Raw genomic sequence first — 14,693 nt, 5'->3', positions numbered from 1 at the left:
ATGTGTGTAACATTAAAAGTTGTGTTATGTTGTCAAAGTCATCTGACAAAATTTGAATTAGTCGCTGTATCTCGTTTGGCTCATGGGTTCCTTTGTTCTTTTGTTGTTTACATCCCGTAAGGCCCTGGCTACTGTGGCCATTTTTATCCAGTTGTTCCACTCCGAGCATGGAGCCTATTCAGGCTGAGGAAACTCAGACTGAACCAGAACTCAGTCCAATTGAAAATGAACGGAGACCACCTCAAAAAATGGGTCAGTGAGTGGTTCCTGGTCCCGGACCAGAGTTGGACTTCACGTGACCCAAATGTGTCCAGTCTGAATACACCCTCAGTTTTTCATTCCAAAGTTAACTAGGGATCACTTCTTGCACAAGAGTTTGGTGAGCTTTTGTAATAAGTGGACTATCTTAGGAAATGACACCTGGTCTTAATCAAACCTGAAGGTGTAGATGCACTCTCAATTCTTTGCTTTACCTTCACTTTTTGTGCACTAAAGAGTCCCTTTACATTTGCAGTGTCACTGAACTAAGCCAGGGTTCATTTTCAAGTGAATGAAATCCTTTGTGCCCATCTTTATTCCACATAGAAGTTGAATTTTGACAGGCCACACTCTGGTATTCTTTTAGATCATCAAAAGTATACGTCTTGTTGCGCTTCCCACACAATATATCTGTTCTTATTTTTTTGGATGCTCTGCTGACAAAGCAGAAGTAAGGTATGCTGAGGTGCTTCTGCCCCTCACCCTCTGCCCATATGTTTTGTGTTACGCCATAGGAGGTGCCATGCTCAGCAGCTCAGTGGTGGGGAGAGATAAAGCACTCCTCTTCGACCCAAATGACGCATGACATGGCGCTTCGCCCCAGGCCCTTATTTATGGCTTCCCATGTCAGCGAAGACTTGCTCCCCTGGGGAGCCCCTCACCCCACTAACTTACCACAACCATCTATTGGTGCTGGTGCTATTCCTGGGAGACACACAAATGAAAACACCATACATTATATGAATTATGATCCCCCCATGATGTGAAGGCATGCGCTCATAACTTGCACGTGCACGGGAATCTTAATTGGATTCCTCAGAGTTTATTTAACAGTAACTTCCAGTACCTACGCTGTTGCACAAGAAGTGGAGCGGCACAAATCAAGTGGAACTTCAGAGGAATTAACGTCAAGTCAGGCTAAAGCTCAGCCTTTGCCAGGCACACACTGCCTCTTTATCCATGCCTGTGATGTGGAAGAGGATGTGAAATCTGGAGAGAGAGTGAGGAAGAGATTTGGAAAGAAGATCAGAATACGTTTTCTCTGTAGTTACTCGAGAATCCATGTACATATCACACCGCATTAACAAATAGAAGCATACACTGCCAGCACTCATGCACACACAGGTGTTCTCTGCGAGCTGTCCGGGAATGTTCCAGTGATCCCTGTCCAGGGTTTTGATGTGGGCAGCAGGAACAGAAAAGAATTCAGTGGAAACTTAGGCAGAGTGATGAGAAAACCTACAACTGAAAGGCCCAAAAAAAAAATAGAGAAATTCTGTAAATTCATTCAAAAAGAAGGCTTGAAGTGATGTGGGAACAACAGGGTTAATAGATGAAAAAATGGCCCTCAGTTTCTTTTCTCTTCTATCTCATATTACATTTGGCTTTGACAGGGCTGCGCTAAAGAGAGTCCTGTCGAAGGCTTATGCGGCCTTTTGAAGACTGAACAAGCCCTCTCCAGCATAACATACCCACCCTCAGAACTTCTCCGACAACAGGGCACTCATTTTTCCAACTTTCTGAGTCGTTCCTCCTAAAATGTCCCCGTTTGAAATCCATTCCCTCTATTGTTTAGTCTAGTGCTTGTCCTTAGATCATCCTCATAAGCAGCTGTCCTGCATCCCCTTCATGTTTTCATAGTCCCTGCCTTGTAGCAGCTTGAAAGCAGCCACCCAACAATAGAGATTTTTCTTTTTTTTTTTTTTTTTGCAAATTTACAATCAAACTGTGAGCACGTTTTCCCAAAAAAAGGATGAGTGGTCATTGTTCAGTTGGAAAAACAGAAGAAAGCAGTTTGGGTTACAGCACATCCTCTCCATTGTTTTCTCAAGTTTTTGAGTGAAAACAGTCATATTTGTGAAACTGTTGTGGTTGTGTGTTAAAGTTAGAGTTAATTGCTTGATGTAGGGAAGAAGATCTTTTTTAATAAAACCCCTGTAAAGAATGTATGTTTTTCAAATATCCAAAAAAAAACATGAAAAAATATAATTTACCAATACCATTTTCATGTTAGTTTGTACGGTCAAATAACAAAAAAATAATCCTTACATGTTTGCGCATTTCTTTCTTAATTCACTTGCAGTGTAGTTGACTGATTTTCGCCCAAATACATGAAATCTGTTAACTGAGGAATTTAATTTTCCTAAATTTTGACAGTGATTCATTTAGGGTCAAAGCACATTAAAGGATTACTAACGAAGCTTTTGGCTCTTTTGACTGAGAGTTCAGATTTAATGCTAAACAGGTCGAGTTTTAGTTGTTTTCTTTCACTGGTGATGACTGCTATGAAAAAAGGACTTTTAATCAATAGATTTTAAGGTTTCATTTCTACTTCAGGCAAATCCTTTACCCTTTAAGGATTTTTAGTAGTGAGAGCTGATACACATGTCTGAGTTGTCAGGTCTCTGTGATCCAAAGATCCATCAGATCCATCAGGATGATGCTGCAGACTCCTGGGGGACCGAGCTTTTGTTTGGCTTAGCCGCTGATGGAGGCGAAGCCTCTGTCAGGGAAACCATTAGGTTCGCAGCAGGCCCAGAAAAATGAGCCGACCTTGTCACTCCGCATCAGGAGCTCGACCACGGCACCTTCATGGGCCCGTCAAATTCGACCACCGTTTGACGGAGCCTTTGAACTCGAAACAACTAGGTGGATAGATGGGTAGGCCCGTGTGTGGAGCGGCCATTAGGGGTGTGTTAGGCTCGCTGCCAATCTTGGATTAATAACGACTGCTGAATTGTTATCTGAAGTAAGGACAAAGAAAAGGGATAAGTGAGGACAGAGCAGTTGGTGCTGTGTGAGGCTGAGACTGTGGGTACCTTTGAAGACAGAAAGGCATCATGGGTTTTAGTGATACAGAGTCAAGAAATATTTGAACTTGGTACATTTTCATTGCTTGTCGTGCTCCAAATAAAAACCCATTTAATGGTATTTTGTAGGCTTGTCATGGCTAGAATAGTAAAAGAGAAAAAAACTAAAATATTTCTTTTTTAATACTTCATCCATTTTATTCAGTTCCTTAATGTGGTACAGGTTAAAAATCAATTCAGACGATTCATTAATTCTTCAGTAATAAAGTCCTTGATTATTTTCAAAGTATTTAACCCTGGAAAACTTTCTCTATAAAAACTTATACCATCACTTTTGCCGTGTAATTTTTACCCAATATAATATACCTAATAAAAAGTATATGTCATTAAAAAAATAGATCAAAATGTGACAACACATGATAAATTGGAGTAGTTTTCTTTCATTTTCAACTGTGGTTTATATAACAAAATGGAAAAATAAAAAAATCAGAAGATCCTAAAAACATGCTTGAAAATTACTGAAAAAATAGGAATTTGAGAAGAAAACAATTACTAAGAAATAAGAATAATAATGGAGACTTGGTTTTTGGTCCACCCATTCCTGGGACATATAAGATTTTACTCAAGGATCCATGATATTAAAAAAAAGTAACATATCTATAACATATTGAAAATTATGCTTTTGCATAAGTGAAAATGACCTGGCAATAGTGCTCTAGGCTTAAGTACAATGTTTTGTTTTGCTTTCTAATTTAAAACTGTAATGCATTATTTCAAATGTATTAATATAACTTTTTATTGTATTAGAGATAATAGAAATAATATGACACCATTGTTCTTTTTAGGTAAAAGCATTTCTAAAAGCAACAAATAAATATGACAAACTTACCTTTCTTCTACTGAAAGCTGAGAAAGTATGATAGTATCTTTTCAAGTAAAACTCTAAAAAGTATTTACTAGTTAATAGAATCCTTACTCTTTTTTTAGGCTCATCATTAGTCGTCTTTTTGTTAGAAACCTGGCATGATCTGTCCTTATCGCCTTCTAACCCACATCTCCGTCTTTTTGTTGCATGACAGAGATTGAACACCTCCACCTTGCTCCTTCTGACTTTAGACTAAACAAACTCTCCGAGTGTTGATGCATCGGTGTAGCCGCGGCCTCTAACGATGGCCAACTTATCACATTAAAAAAATAATTATTTCACAGCCTGCTTTTCCTACAGATAGGCTTTGTATTTGTGTTAGGTTTCGCGTCCTTCACGATGCTGCCGGGCTTTTATGCCTGCCTGTCGTATATCAGCAACGCTGCCACTGTCGAGATCCTGATTTATGACTGTTTATCTCCAGCCCCTACACTACCACCACTCCCCCACCTACTCCAACAGATGGTCACTGGGTATTTATTCAGGGAGATAAAAGGTGTCAAACTGATTAAATAAATACAACAAACAAGATTTTTATAGGAAACGTGGCTGCAATTATAATTTATTGTCTGGAGAGGAAAACTCAAGATTTGCCAACACTCATCAAGTGTGAAAGTAATAAAATATTTCTTTTATGAGTTTTCTTCATTCATTTTTAGATTTATTAAATATCTCACTACTATACATTTGTCTTTTTTTGTATTCTAAAAAAATGTCCTCAATTTGGTGGATTTTTGAATAGTAAAAAATATAACTGCAATTCATTCCCGTGTTTATCGTGTTCTCTTGGATTGTTACCTTGAATCTTGTCAAGTATAATCAGCCTCCACATCTTGCTGGGTGTCAAAGCTTAAAAAAAAAGCGCACGTGGCACTATAAATCGTCTGGTGAGATATTTTGTGAGGCTTGAGTTACCTGTTTTAAAAGTTTTTTGAGACAGAATTTAGATAGTAACCTTGAAAAATATTTTCTATATTAATATTTAGTCTTTTTTTAAGCATTACTCTTCTTTTTTCCTTTTTTTCCTCAATTTGATGGATACAAACCAGGTTTTGACCCTTGCACCTGTCAGTCATATATTACGAATCCTGGTTTATGTTTCCCCAAGTCTGAAGTTAAAAGCTGTGAAAATGAATTTGGACACAAGTGGAAAAAATGATTTTAGCATCCTTCTTTGCTTATAGCATACCAATGAGAAACAAGGAAGTAGCAGAATCTTTTCACTATTAAAGCATGACATCACAAATCTGCTTTAAAGTAGAGACATAGAAAAGCCTATATGACTATAAACTATAACAGATAAAATACACATGTTGGAACAGTTTAACATGTGCATTATAGTAAATCACCCTATTTTCATGTTTTGCTAAATTTGTCTCAATGCACAAAAGCAATGGTGCAAATTATTTTTCTTATTCATTGTCTGATGTAATATGCATGTAAAATGTTAACTTCAAATGTTTTTTTATGATGACGCTTGATTACTGGTGTGGTCGTGAATGTTTTAAGTCCTAAAGAGTACATCTGTTTTTTTTTTTTGTTTTTTTATATACAGCAGGACCATCGATAGATATTCACCTCGCTGATAATCTCTGATGCCATTTATACAATTCCTGGGGGGCACGCAGGAAGCCTGAAGTGGCTTGACCATATTCCGAAGAAGGGTGATTTAGGGGACAAATTAAAGGTAGAAACTTTACATCTACCCATGGGTCTGCTCATCTGCCAGTCAAGCCAAAAAAAAACCTCAAATAAATAAATCAAAACACCTCATGAATAGAAAAACAAACAGAAATGAGATTCTATGTAATTATATTTTTGGTGTAAAGTTTTTCAGACTTTTCAAGCTGTAATTTTGAAATCTGCCTCCAGTGGTCTTTTAAGGAACTGCGACATTTGGAACTTAATAATTAAAGAGGGGAATTAGAAGGTTAAAAAATAGTTTTAGTAGAATAAGAACTTTCTTGGTTACAAAGCAACAGTGTCTCCAACCTGGAAGCATCTTTCAGCATCTCATTTGTTAAATAAACTGAGATGAAACCAATGTGCTCCATTTTCTTTATAGCATTTTTTAAATTAGATAATTAACAAATTAACCTCCAGCAGCCTGTTCATCATAGTAAAGGTAGTTTGTACAATGTTTTACACATTTGTGATGCAAGATTTCTGTTCAGATGTTTCTTCTTTCAAAAGTGTAGTTTTTTTTTAGATTGATGACACTGTGATTTTTTTGTACACTTTTTACTAGGAGAACAACCACCATGTATTTATTTTTTTCTTAAGAAAAAAAGACTGGTTTAGGCTTTGCTTTAAAGTGACTTCACTTTGGCTGATAAAACAACACTAATTTTAATGACTAGATTTGTTGGATTGGTCTGAAAACCCCTTCCTTATATGGTTACGAGTCAACGCTTGTGCTGGAAGTGACCAGGGAATGTTCTAACCGAGAATGCCTTTCTACTTGTAGGGAAATTGTGTTCTAGTAACCCTAAGCAAAGTACAAAAGAAAATAAATAAATCAAATTAAAAAAAAATCATGAGTGGATATGTTTGGTTTTTTTTTTCCTCGTGTAAACTTTACATATGCCTTTACCTTAAACCTGTAACTTATTTTTCTATTGCCTCCCTTTGAAGTCACAATTTAATGTTTTTGTACATAAAATCGAATTATGTGACCTTTTGTCCCTTTTTCCAAAGATAAGTATGCTCTGCAATATCTTTCACCTGAGTAAAAATCAATAATAAAAAAGGAAAAACTACATTTTCGAGCATGGTGGAAGAAGATTCATAATATGGGCCTTGTGGGCCACCCAAAGAAACTGTGACCTGTGGGCCCAAGTATTCTTGAGAGAAATATGAGACCTGAAACCTCAGTACAGGAAAACAATGTCTATTACTTTCCACATGACTATATATATTCCCCAGCTACGTATTCTACCCACAAAGATGTCAAACATATGTGAAACAAATCTTTGGGAAGAAGAAAGATCTGTGGTATGGCTCGGATTAGACAAAACAACTTGGCGTTTTGAGTTTGTTAGCGACGGTCCCACTCCATCCAGGGGTAAATTAGCACTTGGGGTTTCATCTCATTGTTTCAAACGTCTGGAAAAGTTGACTGTGGGCTGGCAAGGCTTTCACCAATCACCTTACGTAGTTTGTGTGTCTACATTTTCCTCATATGTGTTATGTTATGATAACATTCTGGACCCTTCTAACATCTCTGGGAGCCCCTCTAGTTGGCACACACTGTCAGGGAATGAGTAGGAAGGAAATCACATCATGGGATTCTGGATCCAACCTTGAAAGACTGGATATTTTTTTTCTTTAACAGCACATGGCTGATTGTGATTTTGACTTAGCCACCCACTATGATCCAAAATGTGTTTTTTTTGTGTGTGTTTTTAACATTTTTTTGCAGCATTGGATGGAGAATATATACTGTATATATAATTTATAGAAAATTACACATAAAACTGAATTTTTGAGTATTTCTCTATTCAAATTGTTGTGAATCAGAACCAGATGCAGAAACGCTATTGGAAAAAGCTTGTAGTTGTGATGTCCAAGCTAGGATAAGCCGCAAACTCCACGTTCAGCTCCATTCTGATGCATCCACTTGCAGACACATAGATCCATACATATCTTTGTTTTTCTTGTCCGAGCTGGCAAAACTGAGCTTCAAAACTGTACAGCTGGATAGCTCCAATATTGTTCGCCATTTTTGTTGTACCGGGATTGTTAGGTTGGGATTGTGAGGGGCTGTAAGCTAGCGGGACAGCATGTAGACAAATGGATGGGAAGGAGACAGACTACTGTCTTGACCACAACAACACAGAGGCAAAGTTCTAATGAATTACTGCCGCCCTGCAGAAATTATGTCTTTGGAAACAACACAGATTTGGGGATTTTGGCTAAAAACAGCTAAATTATTAGTAAAGCCTCGTTTCCACTGAGCAGTAAAGTATGAGAAGAATATATGGGATGGCCCAATTGATTCTGGCGAGCGTTTCCACTCAGTTAAGTTTCTCTTCCACTGAGCGGTTTGTTTTCACAGCGCATGCGTGGTGACCAATAGTGTGTCATTGGGTCTTTGTATTGCTACAACTAGAACGGCAACAACAATGGAGGTCATCCAACAGCTCATCTTTTTAGTGTTTTACTTCCGGTACATCGTGTTTAACAGAATTTTATGTTGTCTGAAAGAAGATTGTGGGCGGATAAGATGAATACTGCCATAAAGAGAAAAACTGAATTGCTAACTTAGCGCTATACTGGTGCTTTCTAATGTCGTCATCACTTTCTGCCAATCAGCGGGGGCAACAGTGACTCCGCCCTAACCGTACCGTTCTATTTTTCTATGGACCAACAACGGATGGGGGCGTTGAAGTTGCACGGGTCGTAACTGTTTAATGGATTCATGGAAACGCTCAAAATACTGTATCGAACCAGAGCGTACCGTACTGGACTGCCCAGTGGAAACGAGGCTTATAAGACCACTAAGAACTCTTGAAATGGATCAATCGATGATCGGAGTGAAACTTTAAGAATCCATTCAAACATATTGAACAGAGGTTAAATGAATAGCCTCATCTCTTTTCAAGTTGAGTTTTTTTATGTCATTGGAAGCACAATTGTTGCTGGTTCTGACTTGGTGTGCGGCATACGAATTTAGATGGATGTAGGAAAAGGTGGAGCAGCCAAAATATAAAGGTGGAAGCGTTATCCATTAACATTAGATAAACAGTTAGAGGAGAGAAACCAAAAACAACAAAGAGTGAAGGGAAAGTGTCCTGCTGGCATCAGGTTTCCCAGAGTAAGTGTTATTTGAAAAGCAGCTGAAGGGTGACACTCATTCTCTTCCCACCCTATCTCCCGCTTTCCCTCCCTCCTCTCTCATACGACCATCTGTTGTTCCCTCTCTTCTCAGGCTGCTCTAAGTGCCTTGAAACAGCTGTCGGAGCAGGGACTGGACCCGGTGGATGGCCCCATCAAGGTGCAGTAGGAAACGAACGCTGTCCAACTCAGAGGCCACCCCTCAACTCCTGTCATTGTTGAACCCCGAGGTGTCGCTTTGGCTTAAATCTCTGCCATTAATGCTGGCTTGTCATCAGCTACCTCCCTTCCCACACATTCGTCCACCACTTCCGCTCGTTTTTTCCTCCATAGGAAAGCAGTGGTGGGCGTCTACATTTACATGCGCTCTGCTCCCGTCGGTGCGTCATATTTTGCATGATAGCTATCGCCCGTAAGGCTCAATCAAAACAGACATGAGGGGTTTCTCCTGGTGCCTCTTCCCATGACAAGGAAGGGAGGGGGTGAAGAAGGAAAGACCGGGAAGTATAATAGGAAAAAAAATAAAAAGAAAAGCTGTGTGGAAACAAGGGAGGAGATTAAGTATCGTGGACTGTTTTCATAGTAGGTGTGCCCAGGGAATGGTGTCTCCTTTAGGGCAAAGTAGAAAAAGAAAAATGACCACATTGTTATAACAGCCTGTCAAAAGAAATGAGGGGTCAACATGGCAAAAATTATACTTTTACCTGAGGGGTTAATCTCTTCTCTTGCTCACGTTTGGCCTCTTGTGCAATTTAAAACTCCACCAACTCAGTGACAGAAAAAAGTCGCAGTTGATCTGATAACATGGATTGAGGTCAAGGACTTGTTAAGTGTCTAAAGACAAAGATGCGAGTTTGTAAACCTCTCTGGGAGCTTTCTTCTCTTGAGGGATTACTCATTTTTAAAGAATTTTTCCCTAAAGCCTGAGTGAATCCTTGAAGTCCTCCCCAAAAACCCCCAGAAAACAAATTACCCAGATAGGGAGTGATCATTTGCAACATTGCTAAAGTCACTGAGTAAATCCCCCCCAATCTAACACAGTTTAATTTATCTTTTCAGACCACTGAACCATGCGGAAGGGAGGACGGACATTAAACAGACTAACTCAGGCACCACCACTCAGGTCTGCAAGGATTCAAAGGCTGTCGTCGAGGAGCTGACAACCCCAAACCTTTCCTTCATCGTACCCCAACTCTTGCACCCTACACCCCAGCTATCCACTCGCTCCCAGTCCCCTTTACCCTCAGTCTTAGACCACGATTGCCACTGTTTCCTGCTAAACCTGTAACCATGCAATAGGGTGGATGTGCACCGAGAAATAACAGAGTATATAAACCAATACCTGAGTCTATGTGAAGACAACGCTATCTTAACACGTTTGTTGATGATTTCCGCTGAAATTTAGATGACAACACGGACAGATGAAGTACAAACTATTAAGAAAATTGCATGGTACTGTGTGAAATCAAGAAAAATCCAAAGTGATACACTACATAGACCATTGTCCCTTTGGATAAACGTTGGTATGGTTAAAACAAATATGTACATCATGTCATTGAAATACAAAAAGAAACATATTAGGGAAGGATAAACTTGCATACAGTAGCTTATGTTTCCGGGGTATTATGTTTCCTTTTTTTTATTTTTTTTATTTTATTAATCTAACAATGCTTGAGTACTGTATTTAAAATTAACCAATGCCAGTGCTGTGAAAGTTGTAGTTGTTGTCTTCATATATAGTCACCCAGCTTACCCTGTATGCTGTCTGGAAAAAGAAAAAAAAAAGAGTTCATCTATCTATATGGATGTGTATGACTTTCATAAGACTATCATATTCTGAGAAATGACACAAAAATGTGGACAAAAAAGTCGTGTTAGCAGTAATCAGTAAAAGTGTTGGCCACCCAGGAAGGTTGATGCAGCCTCTCCTTCCTTTGGGGTCGACCCGTCCCGTTTTAATATGAAGTCACACTGGCATAAATTCACTGGAGCATCACCTGAACAGCAGCAAAGGGGCCACCTTGTTGTGCTTTTTTTTTTTTTTTTTTTAAACCTAAAGAAGGCCTGTTCTGATTGACTGAAGCGAAATGTAGGTACACATTCTCTAATGCCAGTAACTTTTAACTTTAAGAGTCCAAACTCCAAAGTTTTATACAGGCTGCATGTTCTCCAGTGAATGGGAACCCTCTCCGTTTCAGTGATTTTGTGTCAGTGGATCCTCTCTGCCCCCCCTTCTCCCCTCAGTTTCGTCGATCACATCTACACCCATTGTGTGTGTTGTATTGACCTGCCAAGGCATCAACTGGGTGTTTTTAATGCCTGTGTTTCTGGAGTGTTCCCCTTTTAGTGGAGGGAGTCTGCAGCATATCAGCGGACTCTCTCGGCTAAAACGCTTCTTTGGATCACTTTGTCCACTGATATGGAGGGTGTGTCTTCTTCTTCTCTGTGATTTCAATGAGGACTCCAGCTATTTCTGTGGATAACACACAGTAAAACCACCTGAGTTAATGTGGGAACAAGTCTGTTGTGTCTTCTTTGATTCTTTTAAATTCACAAACACGTGTCAGACACACAAATTCTTCCAACATCCGTTTCATCTTTTGAAAGTTATATATCAAACCTATTTTGGGCATATATTCATAAATTGGATAGAAATTAAATAAAAATATATAGACACAAACAAACACTTATAAGTATATACATACATTATTATTATTAATATTATTAAAGACATATATACATTTGTACGTACAATATACAAATTGCACAGAATCCATTAGTATTTGTAAAATTTTGAGTGATTTTACATCTACAGACTGTCAAATTTGTATTTTGGAAATAAAAAAATATTTACTTGCCCCTTTTTTAAGCGTAAGAATGGTATTTTAAGTTTGCCCAGAAGTAAAATTCAAGTCAAGGTTTAGGAAAAAAATTGCAAAGTTACAGTTAAACGATAAAAGAAAAATTGCTTTTAGATTCCTATTGTGATGTTTTATTTTAGAAATTCACATATCAGGATTTGAAGTTCTGTATCTTTTTGTGAAACTGAAGTTGCAAGAGCTAAAAATGAACTGAATCAATTGACTTACTTGATATTATAAATCTGTGTTATTCTATGAATGGTCAATTCAAATATAGCAGATAAAATCTATTCATCCATTTTCTTAAATCGCTATATCCCTTTTGGATCACGGGTTACCGGAGCCTGCTTCGGCTGTTGTTGAGCGATGGTGGGGTACCCCCTGAACAGGTCACCAGTCACAGGGCTCACAATCACTGCCACACACACTCATTTAGATTTATAGGGGGATCCAAATCAAGGTGTCAAGGGCCGGTGTCTTCCAACCAACCTGCTGTTGAAGCTCCTTATTGGCTAAAAACACCTGATCCAGGTAATTAACAGCAGGTAAGGCAGGGTTTCTGGAAAACCAGCAAGAGGCTGGCCCTCGAGGACTGGATTTGGACACCCCTGCATTAGAGTAAGCATTTTGAAGCATGGTTTTGGACTGTGGGAGGAAGCCAGAGAGACCCCACACATGAGAACATGCCAACTACAAAGGTCCCAGCTGGGATTTCTAACCGGAATCCACAAGTGGTTATATTTGCATTTATAAAATAACAGCAATAAATATAAAATCGATATTGATGTGTATAACATGTGAGTAATATTAACAGTTCCTTTCATAATATTAACAATATTAGATTGACTAAATAAGGGTCACTAGAGAAGAAGAGTTTTTCATGAAGTGCAAAACACTTAAAGGCAAAAACTAAAAAAGTGCCATAAAGTATTTTAAAAAGAAAAACATTTGGACAGACATTTCTCAAATCATCCCAAATAATTAAATATATGTATTATTATATATCTAATTATTTGGGAAGCTCATGATGAGAGGATGTGTTTTGGAGGTTGTATCATAGTTTGAGTCTAAGCAGAGCTCGATCTTAGAAGTGAATACACTTCCTTTGCTACCAGGCCAAAGTAGATAGATTTTTTTTTAGACAGAAATTCAGAATTTTTATCAAAACAAGGGTCTTTTACTGTCTTAAGATTCAATTTTTGCAGTGTTCCCCCACGCTGTATTTAAATTTAATAGAAGACCTCTTTTTTTCGTCCATCCTCCCATCTGCTTTTCTCAATTCCTCACGCAACTTGACCACATGTGCTGTCCACCGGTCTTTAAATTGTTGTGTCACCGAACCTTCTCTTCTCTCCCCCATTAGCGAGATGGATGATCTGGTGGGACAGCAGCAATCTAATGCAACTGCACTGACTAATGGACTGAGCTGGCAGCTACATCTGCTCACCACCGAGAAGCACAGAGGCTGTTCACGTGCATTAGCAGCAGATCTCTATTCCAGAAGCTTGTTCAGGTAGTGCTTGACCAGCTTGAAGCCATGTTAGGCCTCTGATGAATTACCTGTCTCTGACAAGCGTGTATGAGAAGTGAACCTTTGTGCCCAAAATGGAAGAAAATCAATGGGACAGTGAAGCGTGTCTGTACCATGCAAAAGCAAACGCCAGTGCCATTGATTTTCCATCTGAATTATGGGCCATTGACCTGCTCTGAAGTCCTCATAATTATTGCAAGATTAAAATAAGGAGACATAAGCCTATAAATGCTAATCAAAGTCAAAAGAAAGGTTTGAACCATAATCTTGATAGTTTTATTTGGATATGAGCGTTTTGGAGAGAACTTCCAGGATTACATAAAAGCCTGTTTCACAAAAGGCTCATTTTGGACTCCTATCAGTGGCTGGAAGTGGCTTCACCCAGTGCTGATAGCTTCTTTCACAGAAGGATAAAAACTGTCAGCAGATCTCTCTTTCATATTAGAAAAAAAAAAAAATTCTGCCACAAAGCAACTTTATCCAGCCATGGTTAGTCACGGCAGAGGAGTTTTGACATCTCGAGTCCTCTGAGGAGGTTTGAGGGGAGCTCCTCATCGAGGCTATAAACCCTCTGACAAAGAGACCAGTATCTGCTATCACACAGACAAATGTGAGGAGACACACTCAACATCCGCAAGTCATTTAACAGCTTAAATGTTTTCTGACTTTCATTAATTTATTATTCAGTCAGAGAGCTCCGTCAAATCTCACCTGTCATTAGTTCATTTTAGCCTAAAAAACCCAAACTTCAAAGAAAATTGTAAAATCGCAAAGAGATTACATAATTTGTACAAATAAATCGCAAATTAAATTTTTAAATTAAACCGAGTTTGAGATAAAATAACCAAAAAGTTCCTTTTAAACATCTGCATAGTTTTTTATGTTATTTATGTACTATTTTACAAAAGTATGTAGTACCAAAATAAAACATAAAAGGTTAACTCTCCAAGCTCAGTAACACCTATAAATGTGATATCAGATAACTTTTTTCGTTGCTGTGGATACAAAACATGAAATAATGAAAAGTAGAGATTCAGCTCAGGGCCAGAGTCCCATTATGATGGACTGAAACAAAGTGAATAGCTGTTCTGTTAGTGAAAATATAAAAAAAAGAAAGCTCCATTTGGAAAATTGTGGAAATAACCTCCTTGAGGCTAAAAAATTACAATTCAGCTTGCTAAAAATCAAAACTTGCACTTAACAAAATGTCTTGATTTAATTAGCAATATTAAATCAAGCAAAGGAAGTCTCACAACTGTTTGAAAAAAAAAAAAAAAAACTTGAATCAGGCAGAAGTAAAAAGTGTATTTCTGGAAGCTTTTTTTTAGATTAGATCCCAAATGCTAAAACAACAGCACATTGCAGTACAGTGCCCTTTCTGATTTTCTTTAAAGAAAATTAAAATGAGTTAATGTTTAGGCAAAAAACACTAGGCTTGGTGTGAGTTTTAATTTATCATGGGTTAAATTTTT

General features: G+C 38.2%; 1 protein-coding gene across 1 annotated transcript in view; it reads left to right on the top strand.

Moving 5' to 3' along the window:
• Positions 1 to 11,349, top strand: part of stau2 (staufen double-stranded RNA binding protein 2) — a 95,560-nt gene extending 84,211 nt beyond the window's left edge. The window contains exons 14-15 of the mRNA XM_024279841.2: positions 8,924 to 8,989; positions 9,889 to 11,349. Coding sequence (XP_024135609.1) covers positions 8,924 to 8,989; positions 9,889 to 9,924 — 102 coding nt within the window. The 3' untranslated portion in view covers positions 9,925 to 11,349. The remainder of the gene's footprint in view (positions 1 to 8,923; positions 8,990 to 9,888) is intronic.
• The last annotated feature ends 3,344 nt before the right edge of the window (positions 11,350 to 14,693 follow it).

Source organism: Oryzias melastigma, linkage group LG20, assembly GCF_002922805.2.
Source record: "Oryzias melastigma strain HK-1 linkage group LG20, ASM292280v2, whole genome shotgun sequence".
NCBI lineage: Eukaryota > Metazoa > Chordata > Actinopteri > Beloniformes > Adrianichthyidae > Oryzias > Oryzias melastigma.
Note: the sequence above shows the minus strand (reverse complement) of the source record. Positions and strands in the feature narration are given on the sequence as shown.